At 40.4% G+C, this 16,376-nt stretch overlaps 1 protein-coding gene across 8 annotated transcripts in view; it reads right to left on the bottom strand.

Annotated features, from left to right (window-relative positions):
• The window catches only part of rab3ip (RAB3A interacting protein (rabin3)), a 91,024-nt gene that overhangs the window by 3,992 nt on the left and 70,656 nt on the right, over nucleotides 1–16,376 (bottom strand). For all 8 annotated transcript variants that reach the window (XM_090201263.1, XM_090201259.1, XM_090201262.1 and 5 more), the window contains 3 exons: nucleotides 11,080–11,192; nucleotides 5,843–5,942; nucleotides 4,716–4,785 (listed from right to left, as the gene is read on the bottom strand). In XM_090201263.1, the coding sequence (XP_090057389.1) occupies nucleotides 4,716–4,785; nucleotides 5,843–5,942; nucleotides 11,080–11,192 (283 nt within the window). The remainder of the gene's footprint in view (nucleotides 1–4,715; nucleotides 4,786–5,842; nucleotides 5,943–11,079; nucleotides 11,193–16,376) is intronic.

Raw genomic sequence — 16,376 nt, 5'->3', positions numbered from 1 at the left:
TAGGGACATTATAACACATTCTGACTATACTGTAGGGACATTATAACACATTATAACACATTCTGACTATACTGTAGGGACATTATAACACATTATAACACATTCTGACTATACTGTAGGGACATTATAACACATTCTGACTATACTGTAGGGACATTATAACACATTCTGACTATACTGTAGGGACATTATAACACATTCTGACTATACTGTAGGGACATTATAACACATTACAACACATTCTGACTATACTGTAGGGACATTATAACACATAACACATTCTGACTATACTGTAGGGACATTATAACACATTCTGACTATACTGTAGGGACATTATAACACATTCTGACTATACTGTAGGGACATTTTAACACATCCTGACTATACTGTAGGGACATTATAACACATTATAACACAATCTGACTATACTGTAGGGACATTATAACACATTCTGACTATACTGTAGGGACATTATAACACATTACAACACATTCTGACTATACTGTAGGGACATTATAACACATTCTGACTATACTGTAGGGACATTACAACACATTCTGACTATACTGTAGGGACATTATAACACATTCTGACTATACTGTAGGGACATTATAACACATTGACTATACTGTAGGGACATTATAACACATCCTGACTATACTGTAGGGACATTATAACACATTCTGACTATACTGTAGGGACATTATAACACATTCTGACTATACTGTAGGGACATTATAACACATTCTGACTATACTGTAGGGACATTATAACACATTACAACACATTCTGACTATACTGTAGGGACATTATAACACATTCTGACTATACTGTAGGGACATTATAACACATCCTGACTATACTGTAGGGACATTATAACACATTACAACACATTATAACACATTCTGACTATACTGTAGGGACATTATAACACATTCTGACTATACTGTAGGGACATTATAACACATTCTGACTATACTGTAGGGACATTATAACACATTACAACACATTCTGACTATACTGTAGGGACATTATAACACATTCTGACTATACTGTAGGGACATTATAACACATCCTGACTATACTGTAGGGGCATTATAACACATTATAACACATTCTGAATATACTGTAGGGACATTATAACACATTATAACACATTCTGACTATACTGTAGGGACATTATAACACATTCTGACTATACTGTAGGGACATTATAACACATCCTGACTATACTGTAGGGGCATTATAACACATTACAACACATTCTGACTATACTGTAGGGACATTATAACACATTCTGACTATACTGTAGGGACATTATAACACATCCTGACTATACTGTAGGGGCATTATAACACATTATAACACATTCTGAATATACTGTAGGGACATTATAACACATCCTGACTATACTGTAGGGACATTATAACACATTCTGACTATACTGTAGGGACATTATAACACAATCTGACTATACTGTAGGGACATTATAACACATTCTGACTATACTGTAGGGACATTATAACACATCCTGACTATACTGTAGGGACATTATAACACATTACAACACATTATAACACATTCTGACTATACTGTAGGGACATTATAACACATCCTGACTATACTGTAGGGACATTATAACACATTCTGACTATACTGTAGGGACATTATAACACATTATAACACAATCTGACTATACTGTAGGGACATTATAACACAATCTGACTATACTGTAGGGACATTATAACACATTCTGACTATACTGTAGGGACATTATAACACATCCTGACTATACTGTAGGGACATTATAACACATGCTGACTATACTGTAGGGACATTATAACACATTATAACACAATCTGACTATACTGTAGGGACATTATAACACATTCTGACTATACTGTAGGGACATTATAACACATTATAACACATTCTGACTATACTGTAGGGACATTATAACACATCCTGACTATACTGTAGGGACATTATAACACATTCTGACTATACTGTAGGGACATTATAACACATCCTGACTATACTGTAGGGACATTATAACACATTATAACACAATCTGACTATACTGTAGGGACATTATAACACATTCTGACTATACTGTAGGGACATTATAACACATTATAACACAATCTGACTATACTGTAGGGACATTATAACACATTCTGACTATACTGTAGGGACATTATAACACATTATAACACATTCTGACTATACTGTAGGGACATTATAACACATCCTGACTATACTGTAGGGACATTATAACACATTCTGACTATACTGTAGGGACATTATAACACATCCTGACTATACTGTAGGGACATTATAACACATTCTGACTATACTGTAGGGACATTATAACACATTATAACACAATCTGACTATACTGTAGGGACATTATAACACATTCTGACTATACTGTAGGGACATTATAACACATTATAACACATTCTGACTATACTGTAGGGACATTATAACACATTATAACACATTCTGACTATACTGTAGGGACATTATAACACATTCTGACTATACTGTAGGGACATTATAACACATTCTGACTATACTGTAGGGACATTATAACACATTCTGACTATACTGTAGGGACATTATAACACATTACAACACATTCTGACTATACTGTAGGGACATTATAACACATAACACATTCTGACTATACTGTAGGGACATTATAACACATTCTGACTATACTGTAGGGACATTATAACACATTCTGACTATACTGTAGGGACATTTTAACACATCCTGACTATACTGTAGGGACATTATAACACATTATAACACAATCTGACTATACTGTAGGGACATTATAACACATTCTGACTATACTGTAGGGACATTATAACACATTACAACACATTCTGACTATACTGTAGGGACATTATAACACATTCTGACTATACTGTAGGGACATTATAACACATTCTGACTATACTGTAGGGACATTATAACACATTCTGACTATACTGTAGGGACATTATAACACATTGACTATACTGTAGGGACATTATAACACATCCTGACTATACTGTAGGGACATTATAACACATTCTGACTATACTGTAGGGACATTATAACACATTCTGACTATACTGTAGGGACATTATAACACATTCTGACTATACTGTAGGGACATTATAACACATTACAACACATTCTGACTATACTGTAGGGACATTATAACACATTCTGACTATACTGTAGGGACATTATAACACATCCTGACTATACTGTAGGGACATTATAACACATTACAACACATTATAACACATTCTGACTATACTGTAGGGACATTATAACACATTCTGACTATACTGTAGGGACATTATAACACATTCTGACTATACTGTAGGGACATTATAACACATTACAACACATTCTGACTATACTGTAGGGACATTATAACACATTCTGACTATACTGTAGGGACATTATAACACATCCTGACTATACTGTAGGGGCATTATAACACATTATAACACATTCTGAATATACTGTAGGGACATTATAACACATTATAACACATTCTGACTATACTGTAGGGACATTATAACACATTCTGACTATACTGTAGGGACATTATAACACATTATAACACATTCTGACTATACTGTAGGGACATTATAACACATCCTGACTATACTGTAGGGACATTATAACACATTATAACACATTCTGACTATGCTGTAGGGACATTATAACACATTCTGACTATACTGTAGGGACATTATAACACATTCTGACTATACTGTAGGGACATTATAACACATCCTGACTATACTGTAGGGACATTATAACACATTCTGACTATACTGTAGGGACATTATAACACATTCTGACTATACTGTAGGGACATTACAACACATTATAACACATTCTGACTATACTGTAGGGACATTATAACACAATCTGACTATACTGTAGGGACATTATAACACATTCTGACTATACTGTAGGGACATTATAACACATCCTGACTATACTGTAGGGACATTATAACACATTCTGACTATACTGTAGGGACATTACAACACATTATAACACATTCTGACTATACTGTAGGGACATTATAACACATTCTGACTATACTGTAGGGACATTATAACACATTCTGACTATACTGTAGGGACATAGTAAGCATGACAACTGGAGACTAAAGACTGCCAGTTCGGCTACTGTTGAAGATTGTGTGAATCCTATATACAACAAAATGCTAGAACAGCCAGTCCGTGGCTACGTTACAAACATCATCACTTGGCTCCGAACTCGTCTCCTCTATTGAAAAACAATGGCGTTCTTGTGCTAGTCGTTAACCTTGAGGTGACTTCTCTAAATGAGCTGTGTGACTGATGAGCCTCCACCCTCTACGGTAATGGACATAGAAATAGAATCAGAATGTTGAGGTGAATGGGGATTCCCCATTCTAGGTATTCCATTTCTATGCTGATAGGATTACACCATGTCAGATAGCTGCTGAGTTAGCCCGATCTACAGCACCACTGGGGTCCATAAGACACACTACTCTACATGACTTATTCATATGTACTGTGGTTTCCTGATAGCACGTCCATCCATGGGATCCATCCAAAGCTTCACATTAGCTAAAACCACTAAAGACAAAGTGTATTCACATGTGACTGTAGGCAAAAACAACATTGAAATGCACTGCTAGCTGATCTCACCGTCCTGCAGCTTGACCAGCCCTTGGTGGATGTAGCGGATGTAGGTAAAGAAGTTACAAACTGACGTGATCTGGAGAGAGAGGGAGAGATCAAGGTTAAATGTCTAGACTGGTCAAACATTAGATGGTGGACATGAATCCTTTTCTTATGCAGGGAATTAGACGTTGATAAACGAGAGTGCTGTCGAAGTCGTAGGGGATTACAGGTTGATAAATGAGAGTGCTGTGGACGTCGTAGGGGATTACAGGTTGATAAATGAGAGTGCTGTGGACGTCGTAGGGGATTACAGGTTGATAAATGAGAGTGCTGTGGACGTCGTAGGGGATTACAGGTTGATAAATGAGAGTGCTGTGGACGTCGTAGGGGATTACAGGTTGATAAATGAGAGTGCTGTACACGTCGTAGGGGATTACAGGTTGATAAATGAGAGTGCTGTAGACGTCGTAGGGGATTACAGGTTGATAAATGAGAGTGCTGTAGACGTCGTAGGCGATTACAGGTTGATAAATGAGAGTGCTGTAGATGTTGTAGGGGATTACAGGTTGATAAATGAGAGTGCTGTAGACGTCGTAGGGGATTACAGGTTGATAAATGAGAGTGCTGTAGACGTCGTAGGGGATTACAGGTTGATAAATGAGAGTGCTGTAGACGTCGTAGGGGATTACAGGTTGATAAATGAGAGTGCTGTAGATGTTGTAGGGGATTACAGGTTGATAAATGAGAGTGCTGTAGACGTCGTAGGGGATTACAGGTTGATAAATGAGAGTGCTGTAGACGTCGTAGGGGATTACAGGTTGATAAATGAGAGTGATGTGGACGTCGTAGGGGATTACAGGTTGATAAATGAGAGTGCTGTAGACGTCGTAGGGGATTACAGGTTGATAAATGAGAGTGCTGTGGACGTCGTAGGGAATTACAGGTTGATAAATGAGAGTGCTGTAGACGTCGTAGCAGATTACAGGTTGATAAATGAGAGTGCTGTAGACGTCGTAGGGGATTACAGGTTGATAAATGAGAGTGCTGTAGACGTCGTAGGGGATTACAGGTTGATAAATGAGAGTGCTGTAGACGTCGTAGGGGATTACAGGTTGATAAATGAGAGTGCTGTAAGATGTGGTAAAACTCACCCGATAACGACAGAAAGGAGACACGTAGTAATAGTTGCTGGAATCACCAAACTTGATTCTGTGCTTGCAGGTTTTGGTCTGGCCACTAAGGGCACACTTTCTGTGAGGAGAGACAAGAAACAGAGAGACAGTGGTAAGAAAGACCATTCTGAAACCAAGTGGTAAGAAAGACCATTCTGAAACCAAGTGGTAAGAAAGGCCATTCTGAAACCAAGTGGTAAGAAAGACCATTCTGAAACCAAGTGGTAAGACCATTCTGAAACCAAGTGGTAAGAAAGACCATTCTGAAACCAAGTGGTAAGAAAGACCATTCTGAAACCAAGTGGTAAGAAAGACCATTCTGAAACCAAGTGGTAAGGAAGACCATTCTGAAACCAAGTGGTAAGAAAGACCATTCTGAAACCAAGTGGTAAGAAAGGCCATTCTGAAACCAAGTGGTAAGAAAGGTCATTCTGAAACCAAGTGGTAAGAAAGACCATTCTGAAACCAAGTGGTAAGAAAGACCATTCTGAAACCAAGTGGTAAGAAAGGCCATTCTGAAACCAAGTGGTAAGAAAGGCCATTCTGAAACCAAGTGGTAAGAAAGACCATTCTGAAACCAAGTGGTAAGAAAGACCATTCTGAAACCAAGTGGTAAGAAAGACCATTCTGAAACCAAGTGGTAAGAAAGACCATTCTGAAACCAAGTGGTAAGGAAGACCATTCTGAAACCAAGTGGTAAGGAAGACCATTCTGAAACCAAGTGGTAAGAAAGACCATTCTGAAACCAAGTGGTAAGGAAGACCATTCTGAAACCAAGTGGTAAGAATGAGGCCCAGAATTACCCTGAAAACAGCTGAATGTCTAATCACCTAAAGCTCAACATCACAGCACATTGAGAGACCAGGCCTGGCCAGCCTAACTGGACTGATCATGTTTAAGGAATAGAAAGAGGGATGGAGGAGACACACAGAGCGAGGGGGAGAGACACACACAGAGCGAGGGGGAGAGACACACACAGAGCGAGGGGGAGAGACACACACAGAGCGAGGGGGAGAGACACACACAGAGCGAGGGGGAGAGACACACACAGAGCGAGGGGAGAGAGACACACAGAGCGAGGGGGAGAGAGACACACAGAGCGAGGGGGAGAGAGACACACAGAGCGAGGGGGAGAGAGACACACAGAGCGAGGGGGAGAGAGACACACAGAGCGAGGGGGAGAGAGACACACAGAGCGAGGGGGAGAGAGACATACAGAGCGAGGGGGAGAGAGACACACAGAGCGAGGGGGAGAGAGACATACAGAGCGAGGGGGAGAGAGACACACAGAGCGAGGGGGAGAGAGACACACAGAGCGAGGGGGAGAGAGACACACAGAGCGAGGGGGAGAGAGACACAGAGCGAGGGGGAGAGAGACACAGAGCGAGGGGGAGAGACACACACAGAGCGAGGGGGAGAGACACACAGAGCGAGGGGGAGAGACACACAGAGCGAGGGGAGAGACACAGAGCGAGAGAGAGACACATCGAGCAAGAATGAAAGAAATGGTGAGAGAGCAGGGTGGAATCAGAATGAATGGTGAGAGAGCAGGGTGGAATCAGAATGAATGGTGAGAGAGCAGGGTGGAATCAGAATGAATGGTGAGAGAGCATGGTGGAATCAGAATGAATGGTGAGAGAGCAGGGTGGAATCAGAATGAATGGTGAGAGAGCAGGGTGGAATCAGAATGAATGGTGAGAGAGCAGGGTGGAATCAGAATGAATGGTGAGAGAGCAGGGTGGAATCAGAATGAATGGTGAGAGAGCAGGGTGGAATCAGAATGAATGGTGAGAGAGCAGGGTGGAATCAGAACGAATGCGGTCTTTGGGTAAACACATTGTATATTCCCTTCACACAGACAGTGAACCACTGAGAACAAAAACATCATTCCCCCAATTCTCTCTTCTTCCTCCCAACTTGAACAAATAATCTCCTTTAATCCACCCAATATTCTAACCAAGGTCAGAGACATTATCAGGAAGTCAATTGTCAGCGGTGGATTCTGATTGGTCACGGTTGGGTGAGGAAGGAGGATAGCAGTTCCAGCACATTGTAATCTCCCCCTAGGATTCTAGAGAGATGATTACTGATTCATATTGTAGACAGAGCAGAAGGAGAGCATATTAAACACAGACATGGAGATACACTATATATTCAAAAGTATGTGGACACCCCTTCAAATCAGTAGATTCGGCTATTTCAACCTCACCCGTTGCTGACAGGTGTAGAAAACTGAGCACACCGCCATGCGATCTCCATAGACAAACATTAGCAGTAGAATGGCCTTACTGAAGAGCTCAGTGACGTTCAAAGTGGCACAGTCACAGGATGCCACCTTTTCAACAAGTCAAGCTAGTCAAATTGCTGTCCTGTTAGAGCTGCCCTGGTCAACTGTAAGTGCTGTTATTGTGAAGTGGAAACATCTAGGAGAAAAACAGTGGTAGGCCACACAAGCTCACAGAAAGGGACCATCGAGAGCTGAAGTGGGTAGAGTGTATAATTTATTTTTATTTTTTAAAAGTCTGTCTTCGGTTGCATCATTCTCTACCGAGTTCCAAACTGCCGCTGGAAGCAACATCAGCACAAAACTGTTGGTCAGGAGATTCATGAAATGGGTTTCCATGGCAGAGCAGCAGCACACGAGCCCAGAATGAGCAATGCCAAGCGACTGCTGCAGTGGCGTGAAGCTCAACGCCATTGGACTCTGGAGCAGCGGAAACGAGGTATGGAGGTATGAATCCCGCTTCACCATCTGGCAGTCCGACGGACCAATCTGGGTTTTGAGGATGCCAGGAGAACACTACCTGCCCCAATGCACAGTGCCCTTTCCTGTTTCAGCATGACAATGCCCCGTCCCGTGCACAAAGCGAGATTCATACAGAAATGGTTTGTCGAGATCAGTGTGGAAGAACTTGACTGGCCTGTATAGCCCTGACCTAAACCCCATCAAACACTTTTGGGATGAATTGGAACGCCGACTGCGAGTCAGGCCTTATCACCCAACATCAGTGCATCACCTCACTAATGCTCTTGTGGCTGAATGGAAGCAGGTCCCCGCAGCCATGTTCCAACAACTAGTGGAAACTCTTCCCAGAGGAGTGGAGGCTGTTATAGCAACAATGTTCCAACATCTAGTGGATACTCTTCCCAGAAGAGTGGAGGCTGTTGTAGCAGCAATGTTCCAACAACTAGTGGAAACTCTTCCCAGAAGAGTGGAGGCTGTTATAGCAACAATGTTCCAACATCTAGTGGATACTCTTCCCAGAAGAGTGGAGGCTGTTGTAGCAGCAATGTTCCAACAACTAGTGGAAACTCTTCCCAGAAGAGTGGAGGCTGTTATAGCAGCAATGTTCCAACAACTAGTGGAAACTCTTCCCAGAAGAGTGGAGGCTGTTATAGCAGCAATGTCCCAACATCTAGTGGAAAGCCTTCCCAGAAGAGTGGAGGCTGTTGTAGCAGCAATGTTCCAACAACTAGTGGAAACTCTTCCCAGAAGAGTGGAGGCTGTTATAGCAGCAATGTTCCAACATCTAGTGGAAACTCTTCCCAGAAGAGTGGAGGCTGTTATAGCAGCAATGTTCCAACGTCTAGTGGAAACTCTTCCCAGAAGAGTGGAGGCTGTTATAGCAACAATGTTCCAACATCTAGTGGAAACTCTTCCCAGAAGAGTGGAGGCTGTTATAGCAGCAATGTTCCAACATCTAGTGGAAAGCCTTCCCAGAGGAGTAGACTGTTATAGCAGCAATGTTCCAACGTCTAGTGGAAACTCTTCCCAGAAGAGTGGAGGCTGTTATAGCAGCAATGTTCCAACATCTAGTGGAAAGCCTTCCCAGAAGAGTGGAGGCTGTTATAGCAGCAATGTTCCAACGTCTAGTGGAAACTCTTCCCAGAAGAGTGGAGGCTGTTATAGCAGCAATGTTCCAACGTCTAGTGGAAACTCTTCCCAGAAGAGTGGAGGCTGTTATAGCAGCAATGTTCCAACATCTAGTGGAAACTCTTCCCAGAAGAGTGGAGGCTGTTATAGCAGCAATGTTCCAACGTCTAGTGGAAACTCTTCCCAGAAGAGTGGAGGCTGTTATAGCAGCAACGTTCCAACAACTAGTGGAAACTCTTCCCAGAAGAGTGGAGGCTGTTATAGCAGCAATGTTCCAACATCTAGTGGAAACTCTTCCCAGAAGAGTGGAGGCTGTTATAGCAGCAATGGGGGGGACCAACTCCATATTAACGCCCATGATTTTGGAATGAGATGTTCGACTAGCAGGTGTCCACATACTTTTGGCCATGTAGTGTAAGTGGAGGAGCATGTTGTTAGAATGTGAGGCATATTAAACAGAGGGAATATGGAGAACATGGAGAACAGTGGAGGAACATGTTAGAATGTGACTGAGGAACATACAGAAAACAGTGGAGGAACATGGAGAACAGTGGAGGAACATGTTAGAATGTGAGGCATATTAAACAGAGGGAACATGGAGAACAGTGCAGGAACATGTTAGAATGTGAGGCATATTAAACAGAGGGAACATGGAGAACAGTGCAGGAACATGTTAGAATGTGAGGCATATTAAACAGCGGGAACATGGAGAACAGTGCAGGAACATGTTAGAACGTGACTGAGGAACATACAGAGAACAGCAGTGAACAAAATGAAGAGCTGAAGAGAAAACGTCAGGGTGAATGAATGATATAGCCAACTGTAAATGGTTACTGATAATTCCTCTCAACTTTGCAGAGAATTGCACATCTTTCATCTATAGACATCTGTCTGTCTATAGTAGTAGTGGTAGTAGTAGTAACAGCCTACTCCAAACACTGCACCCTGAATTTTTGTCAACAATGAGCAGTGGAAGTCAGTGTGTTAGCTGGGCTAGTCGTCAGCTGGGGTAGCCGGGGTAGTCGTTAGTTGGGGTAGTCGTTAGCTGGGGTAGTCGTTAGTTGGGTTAGCCGTTAGCTGGGGTAGTCGTCAGCCGGGGTAGTCGTCAGCCGGGGTAGTCGTCAGCCGGGGTAGTCGTCAGCCGGGGTAGTCGTCAGCCGGGGTAGTGGTCAGCTGGGGTAGTGGTCAGCTGGGGTAGTGGTCAGCTGGGGTAGTGGTCAGCTGGGGTAGTTGTTAGCGTGTTAGCTGGGGTAGTTGTTAGCTGGGGTAGACGTCAGTGTGTCAGCTGGGGTAGTTGTCAGCTGGGGTAGTTGTCAGCTGGGGTAGTTGTTAGCGTACTCACTTTGGTCCTCCACACTCCACAGCAGAGGCCTTGACGACAGGCAGCGTCTGGAAGCCCACCGGCTCCACACTGAGCGTGTTCCTCTCCACTGCCTCCAAGATGGCCGACCCCAGCTACAGGAGAGGTTAGAGTTAAGGGTGAAAGTGCTCTGAAGCTCACCTTAAATCCACAGCCTCCAAGATGAGGTCAGATGTTAGGGGTCAGGGTAAAAGTACATTATATTTATAGACAGTACTGCTTCAGTTACTTCTGGTTTTAGTCAACATTTCTAAAAACTTATTTCAGTAAGTGTCAGTTTTTCTCATCTGTCAGTACCTCTATTCTGCCACAAGAGGGCAGTGTAACAGATCAGTCTATTCAGAGTACAGAATAGTGTTGCAGGGTACAGCGAAACTTCTGTACATTTTAGACTGTTCTGGGCTGCATTAGCTCCACAGTCCCCACTCATGCTGCACAGACACCGACACGCTTGAATAATGCCACATGGACCGTAATGAAATTGTTCATTACGGTTCGCAAAACAATGTCCATACAGGCCAGACATTTTTAACAATGCAGGACGATACCGGTAGCTTCCAGGTTTAAAATGTAGGCTAACTTTCCTAACTCGACTACAGCTGAATTCACTACCCTCGTACTTTGTTTGTGATAATATCCAAACCATAATGCGAAATACGCTGATTTTAAAGCCGATTGTCACCACAAACTTTATTAATTGACTTAGTCTCCCTTGCAGCACCAAAACAAATTCTCTCCTTCGCCTCGTCCTGGTTTCCAGTAGATTCCATACCCACAATCAGCCTAACAAACAACACTCATTTAAAGAGACAGCGCACACTTCTATAAAGAAGAGATTGCTTTTTTTTTCTCTCTACGCCAATGTTGTTAATCAGTACGATAAAATATGTTCTCTTAGCCGTTACCAATAAGTCGTTAATGAAAAGGGATTGTTTGTCGTCTGTAGCCTCATGAAATCAGCCAAAACAAGCTGAATAACTCATTAAATACACACACTCCTATTGAATAATATACATTCACCTGTATTATGAAGACCTAGTCGACATCCTGATTTACCCAGTTAACCAATAGAGATGGACCATTCCAATAACTGATTACCATTATGTAGTCAGATTGGTAAAAGTCTAATTGATTGTACATGATTGTATAATTTATTCATTACTGGATACAAAGCCGTCTCCGTGAACAATGTTGCAAGTAAAGCATTTAAAATGTAAATTATATCGAACTCAAAAGCTGAGTTCATCTGTCTGGATCAAGTGCCATTCTGTAACTTTGGCTAAAAAACCTTTTCTATGTGTGATATAGTTTTGGTATCAAGTGATGTGATGCTATAGAGGATCATAATAGTAAAGCTGGTATTGGGTTGGAAGTTAAAATGGTGGTATGGTGACAACACTAGTACAGAATACTAATGACAACACTAGTACAGAATACTAATGACAACACTAGTACAGAATACTAATGACAACACTAGTACAGAACACTAATGACAACACTAGTACAGAATACTAATGACAACACTAGTACAGAATACTAATGACAACACTAGTACAGAACGCTAATGACAACACTAGTACAGAACACTAATGACAACACTAGTACAGAATACTAATGACAACACTAGTACAGAACACTAATGACAACACTAGTACAGAACACTAATGACAACACTAGTACAGAACACTAATGACAACACTAGTACAGAACCCTAACGACAACACTAGTACAGAAACAGTACTTAAACAGGTTTTCTATGTGTGATATAGTTTTGGTATCAAGTGATGTGATGCTATAGAGTATCGTGATAGTAGCTGGTATTGGGTTGGAAGTTAAAATGGTGGTATGGTGACAACACTAGTACAGAATACTAATGACAACACTAGTACAGAATACTAATGACAACACTAGTACAGAATACTAATGACAACACTAGTACAGAACGCTAATGACAACACTAGTACAGAACGCTAATGACAACACTAGTACAGAACCCTAATGACAACACTAGTACAGAATACTAATGACAACACTAGTACAGACCACTAATGACAACACTAGTACAGACCACTAATGACAACACTAGTACAGAACACTAATGACAACACTAGTACAGAATACTAATGACAACACTAGTACAGAACACTAATGACAACACTAGTACAGAACACTAATGACAACACTAGTACAGAATACTAATGACAACACTAGTACAGAACACTAACGACAACACTAGTACAGAATACTAATGACAACACTAGTACAGACCGCTAATGACAACACTAGTACAGAACACTAATGACAACACTAGTACAGAATACTAATGACAACACTAGTACAGAACGCTAATGACAACACTAGTACAGAACCCTAATGACAACACTAGTACAGAATACTAATGACAACACTAGTACAGAATACTAATGACAACACTAGTACAGAATACTAATGACAACACTAGTACAGAACACTAATGACAACACTAGTACAGAATACTAATGACAACACTAGTACAGAACACTAATGACAACACTAGTACAGAACACTAACGACAACACTAGTACAGAACACTAATGACAACACTAGTACAGAATACTAATGACAACACTAGTACAGAACACTAATGACAACACTAGTACAGAATACTAATGACAACACTAGTACAGAACACTAATGACAACACTAGTACAGAATACTAATGACAACACTAGTACAGAATACTAATGACAACACTAGTACAGAATACTAACGACAGCACTAGTACAGACCACTAATGACAACACTAGTACAGAACACTAATGACAACACTAGTACAGAATACTAATGACAACACTAGTACAGACCACTAATGACAACACTAGTACAGAACACTAATGACAACACTAGTACAGAATACTAATGACAACACTAGTACAGAATACTAATGACAACACTAGTACAGAATACTAATGACAACACTAGTACAGAATACTAATGACAGCACTAGTACAGACCACTAATGACAACACTAGTACAGAACACTAATGACAACACTAGTACAGAATACTAATGACAACACTAGTACAGAACACTAATGACAACACTAGTACAGAACACTAATGACAACACTAGTACAGAACGCTAATGACAACACTAGTACAGAAACAGTACTTAAACAGGTTTTCTATGTGTGATATAGTTTTGGTATCAAGTGATGTGATGCTATAGAGTATCGTGATAGTAGCTGGTATTGGGTTGGAAGTTAAAATGGTGGTATGGTGACAACACTAGTACAGAATACTAATGACAACACTAGTACAGAATACTAATGACAACACTAGTACAGAACACTAATGACAACACTAGTACAGAACGCTAATGACAACACTAGTACAGCACACTAATGACAACACTAGTACAGAACACTAATGACAACACTAGTACAGAACCCTAACGACAACACTAGTACAGAAACAGTACTTAAACAGGTTTTCTATGTGTGATATAGTTTTGGTATCAAGTGATGTGATGCTATAGAGTATCGTGATAGTAGCTGGTATTGGGTTGGAAGTTAAAATGGTGGTATGGTGACAACACTAGTACAGAATACTAATGACAACACTAGTACAGAATACTAATGACAACACTAGTACAGAATACTAATGACAACACTAGTACAGAATACTAACGACAGCACTAGTACAGAATACTAATGACAACACTAGTACAGACCGCTAATGACAACACTAGTACAGAACACTAATGACAACACTAGTACAGAATACTAATGACAACACTAGTACAGAACACTAATGACAACACTAGTACAGAATACTAATGACAACACTAGTACAGAACACTAATGACAACACTAGTACAGAACACTAATGACAACACTAGTACAGAATACTAATGACAACACTAGTACAGAATACTAATGACAACACTAGTACAGAATACTAATGACAACACTAGTACAGAACACTAATGACAACACTAGTACAGAATACTAATGACAACACTAGTACAGAACACTAATGACAACACTAGTACAGAACACTAACGACAACACTAGTACAGAACACTAATGACAACACTAGTACAGAATACTAATGACAACACTAGTACAGAACACTAATGACAACACTAGTACAGAATACTAATGACAACACTAGTACAGAACACTAATGACAACACTAGTACAGAATACTAATGACAACACTAGTACAGAACACTAACGACAACACTAGTACAGAATACTAATGACAGCACTAGTACAGAACACTAATGACAACACTAGTACAGAATACTAATGACAACACTAGTACAGAACCCTAATGACAACACTAGTACAGAATACTAATGACAACACTAGTACAGAACCCTAATGATAACACTAGTACAGAACACTAATGACAACACTAGTACAGAACACTAACGACAACACTAGTTCAGAATACTAATGACAACACTAGTACAGAATACTAATGACAACACTAGTACAGAACCCTAATGATAACACTAGTACAGAACACTAATGACAACACTAGTACAGAACACTAACGACAACACTAGTACAGAACACTAATGACAACACTAGTACAGAACACTAATGATAACACTAGTACAGAACACTAATGACAACACTAGTACAGAACACTAACGACAACACTAGTACAGAACACTAATGACAACACTAGTACAGAATACTAATGACAACACTAGTACAGAATACTAATGACAACACTAGTACAGAATACTAATGACAACACTAGTACAGAATACTAATGACAACACTAGTACAGAACAGTAATGACAACACTAGTACAGAATACTAATGACAACACTAGTACAGAACACTAATGACAACACTAGTACAGAACAGTAATGACAACACTAGTACAGAACACTAATGACAACACTAGTACAGAATACTAATGACAACACTAGTACAGAATACTAATGACAACACTAGTACAGAATACTAATGACAACACTAGTACAGAACACTAATGACAACACTAGTACAGAACACTAATGACAACACTAGTACAGAACACTAATGACAACACTAGTACAGAACACTAATGACAACACTAGTACAGAACACTAATGACAACACTAGTACAGAACACTAATGACAACACTAGTACAGAACACTAATGACAACACTAGTACAGAACACTAATGACAACACTAGTACAGAACACTAATGACAACACTAGTACAGAACACTAATGACAACACTAGTACAGAATACTAATGACAACACTAGTACAGAACACTAACGACAACACTAG

This window comes from Oncorhynchus mykiss, chromosome 15 (genome assembly GCF_057628025.1).
Source record: "Oncorhynchus mykiss isolate SJ-2025 chromosome 15, ASM5762802v1, whole genome shotgun sequence".
Lineage (NCBI taxonomy): Eukaryota > Metazoa > Chordata > Actinopteri > Salmoniformes > Salmonidae > Oncorhynchus > Oncorhynchus mykiss.
Note: the sequence above shows the minus strand (reverse complement) of the source record. Positions and strands in the feature narration are given on the sequence as shown.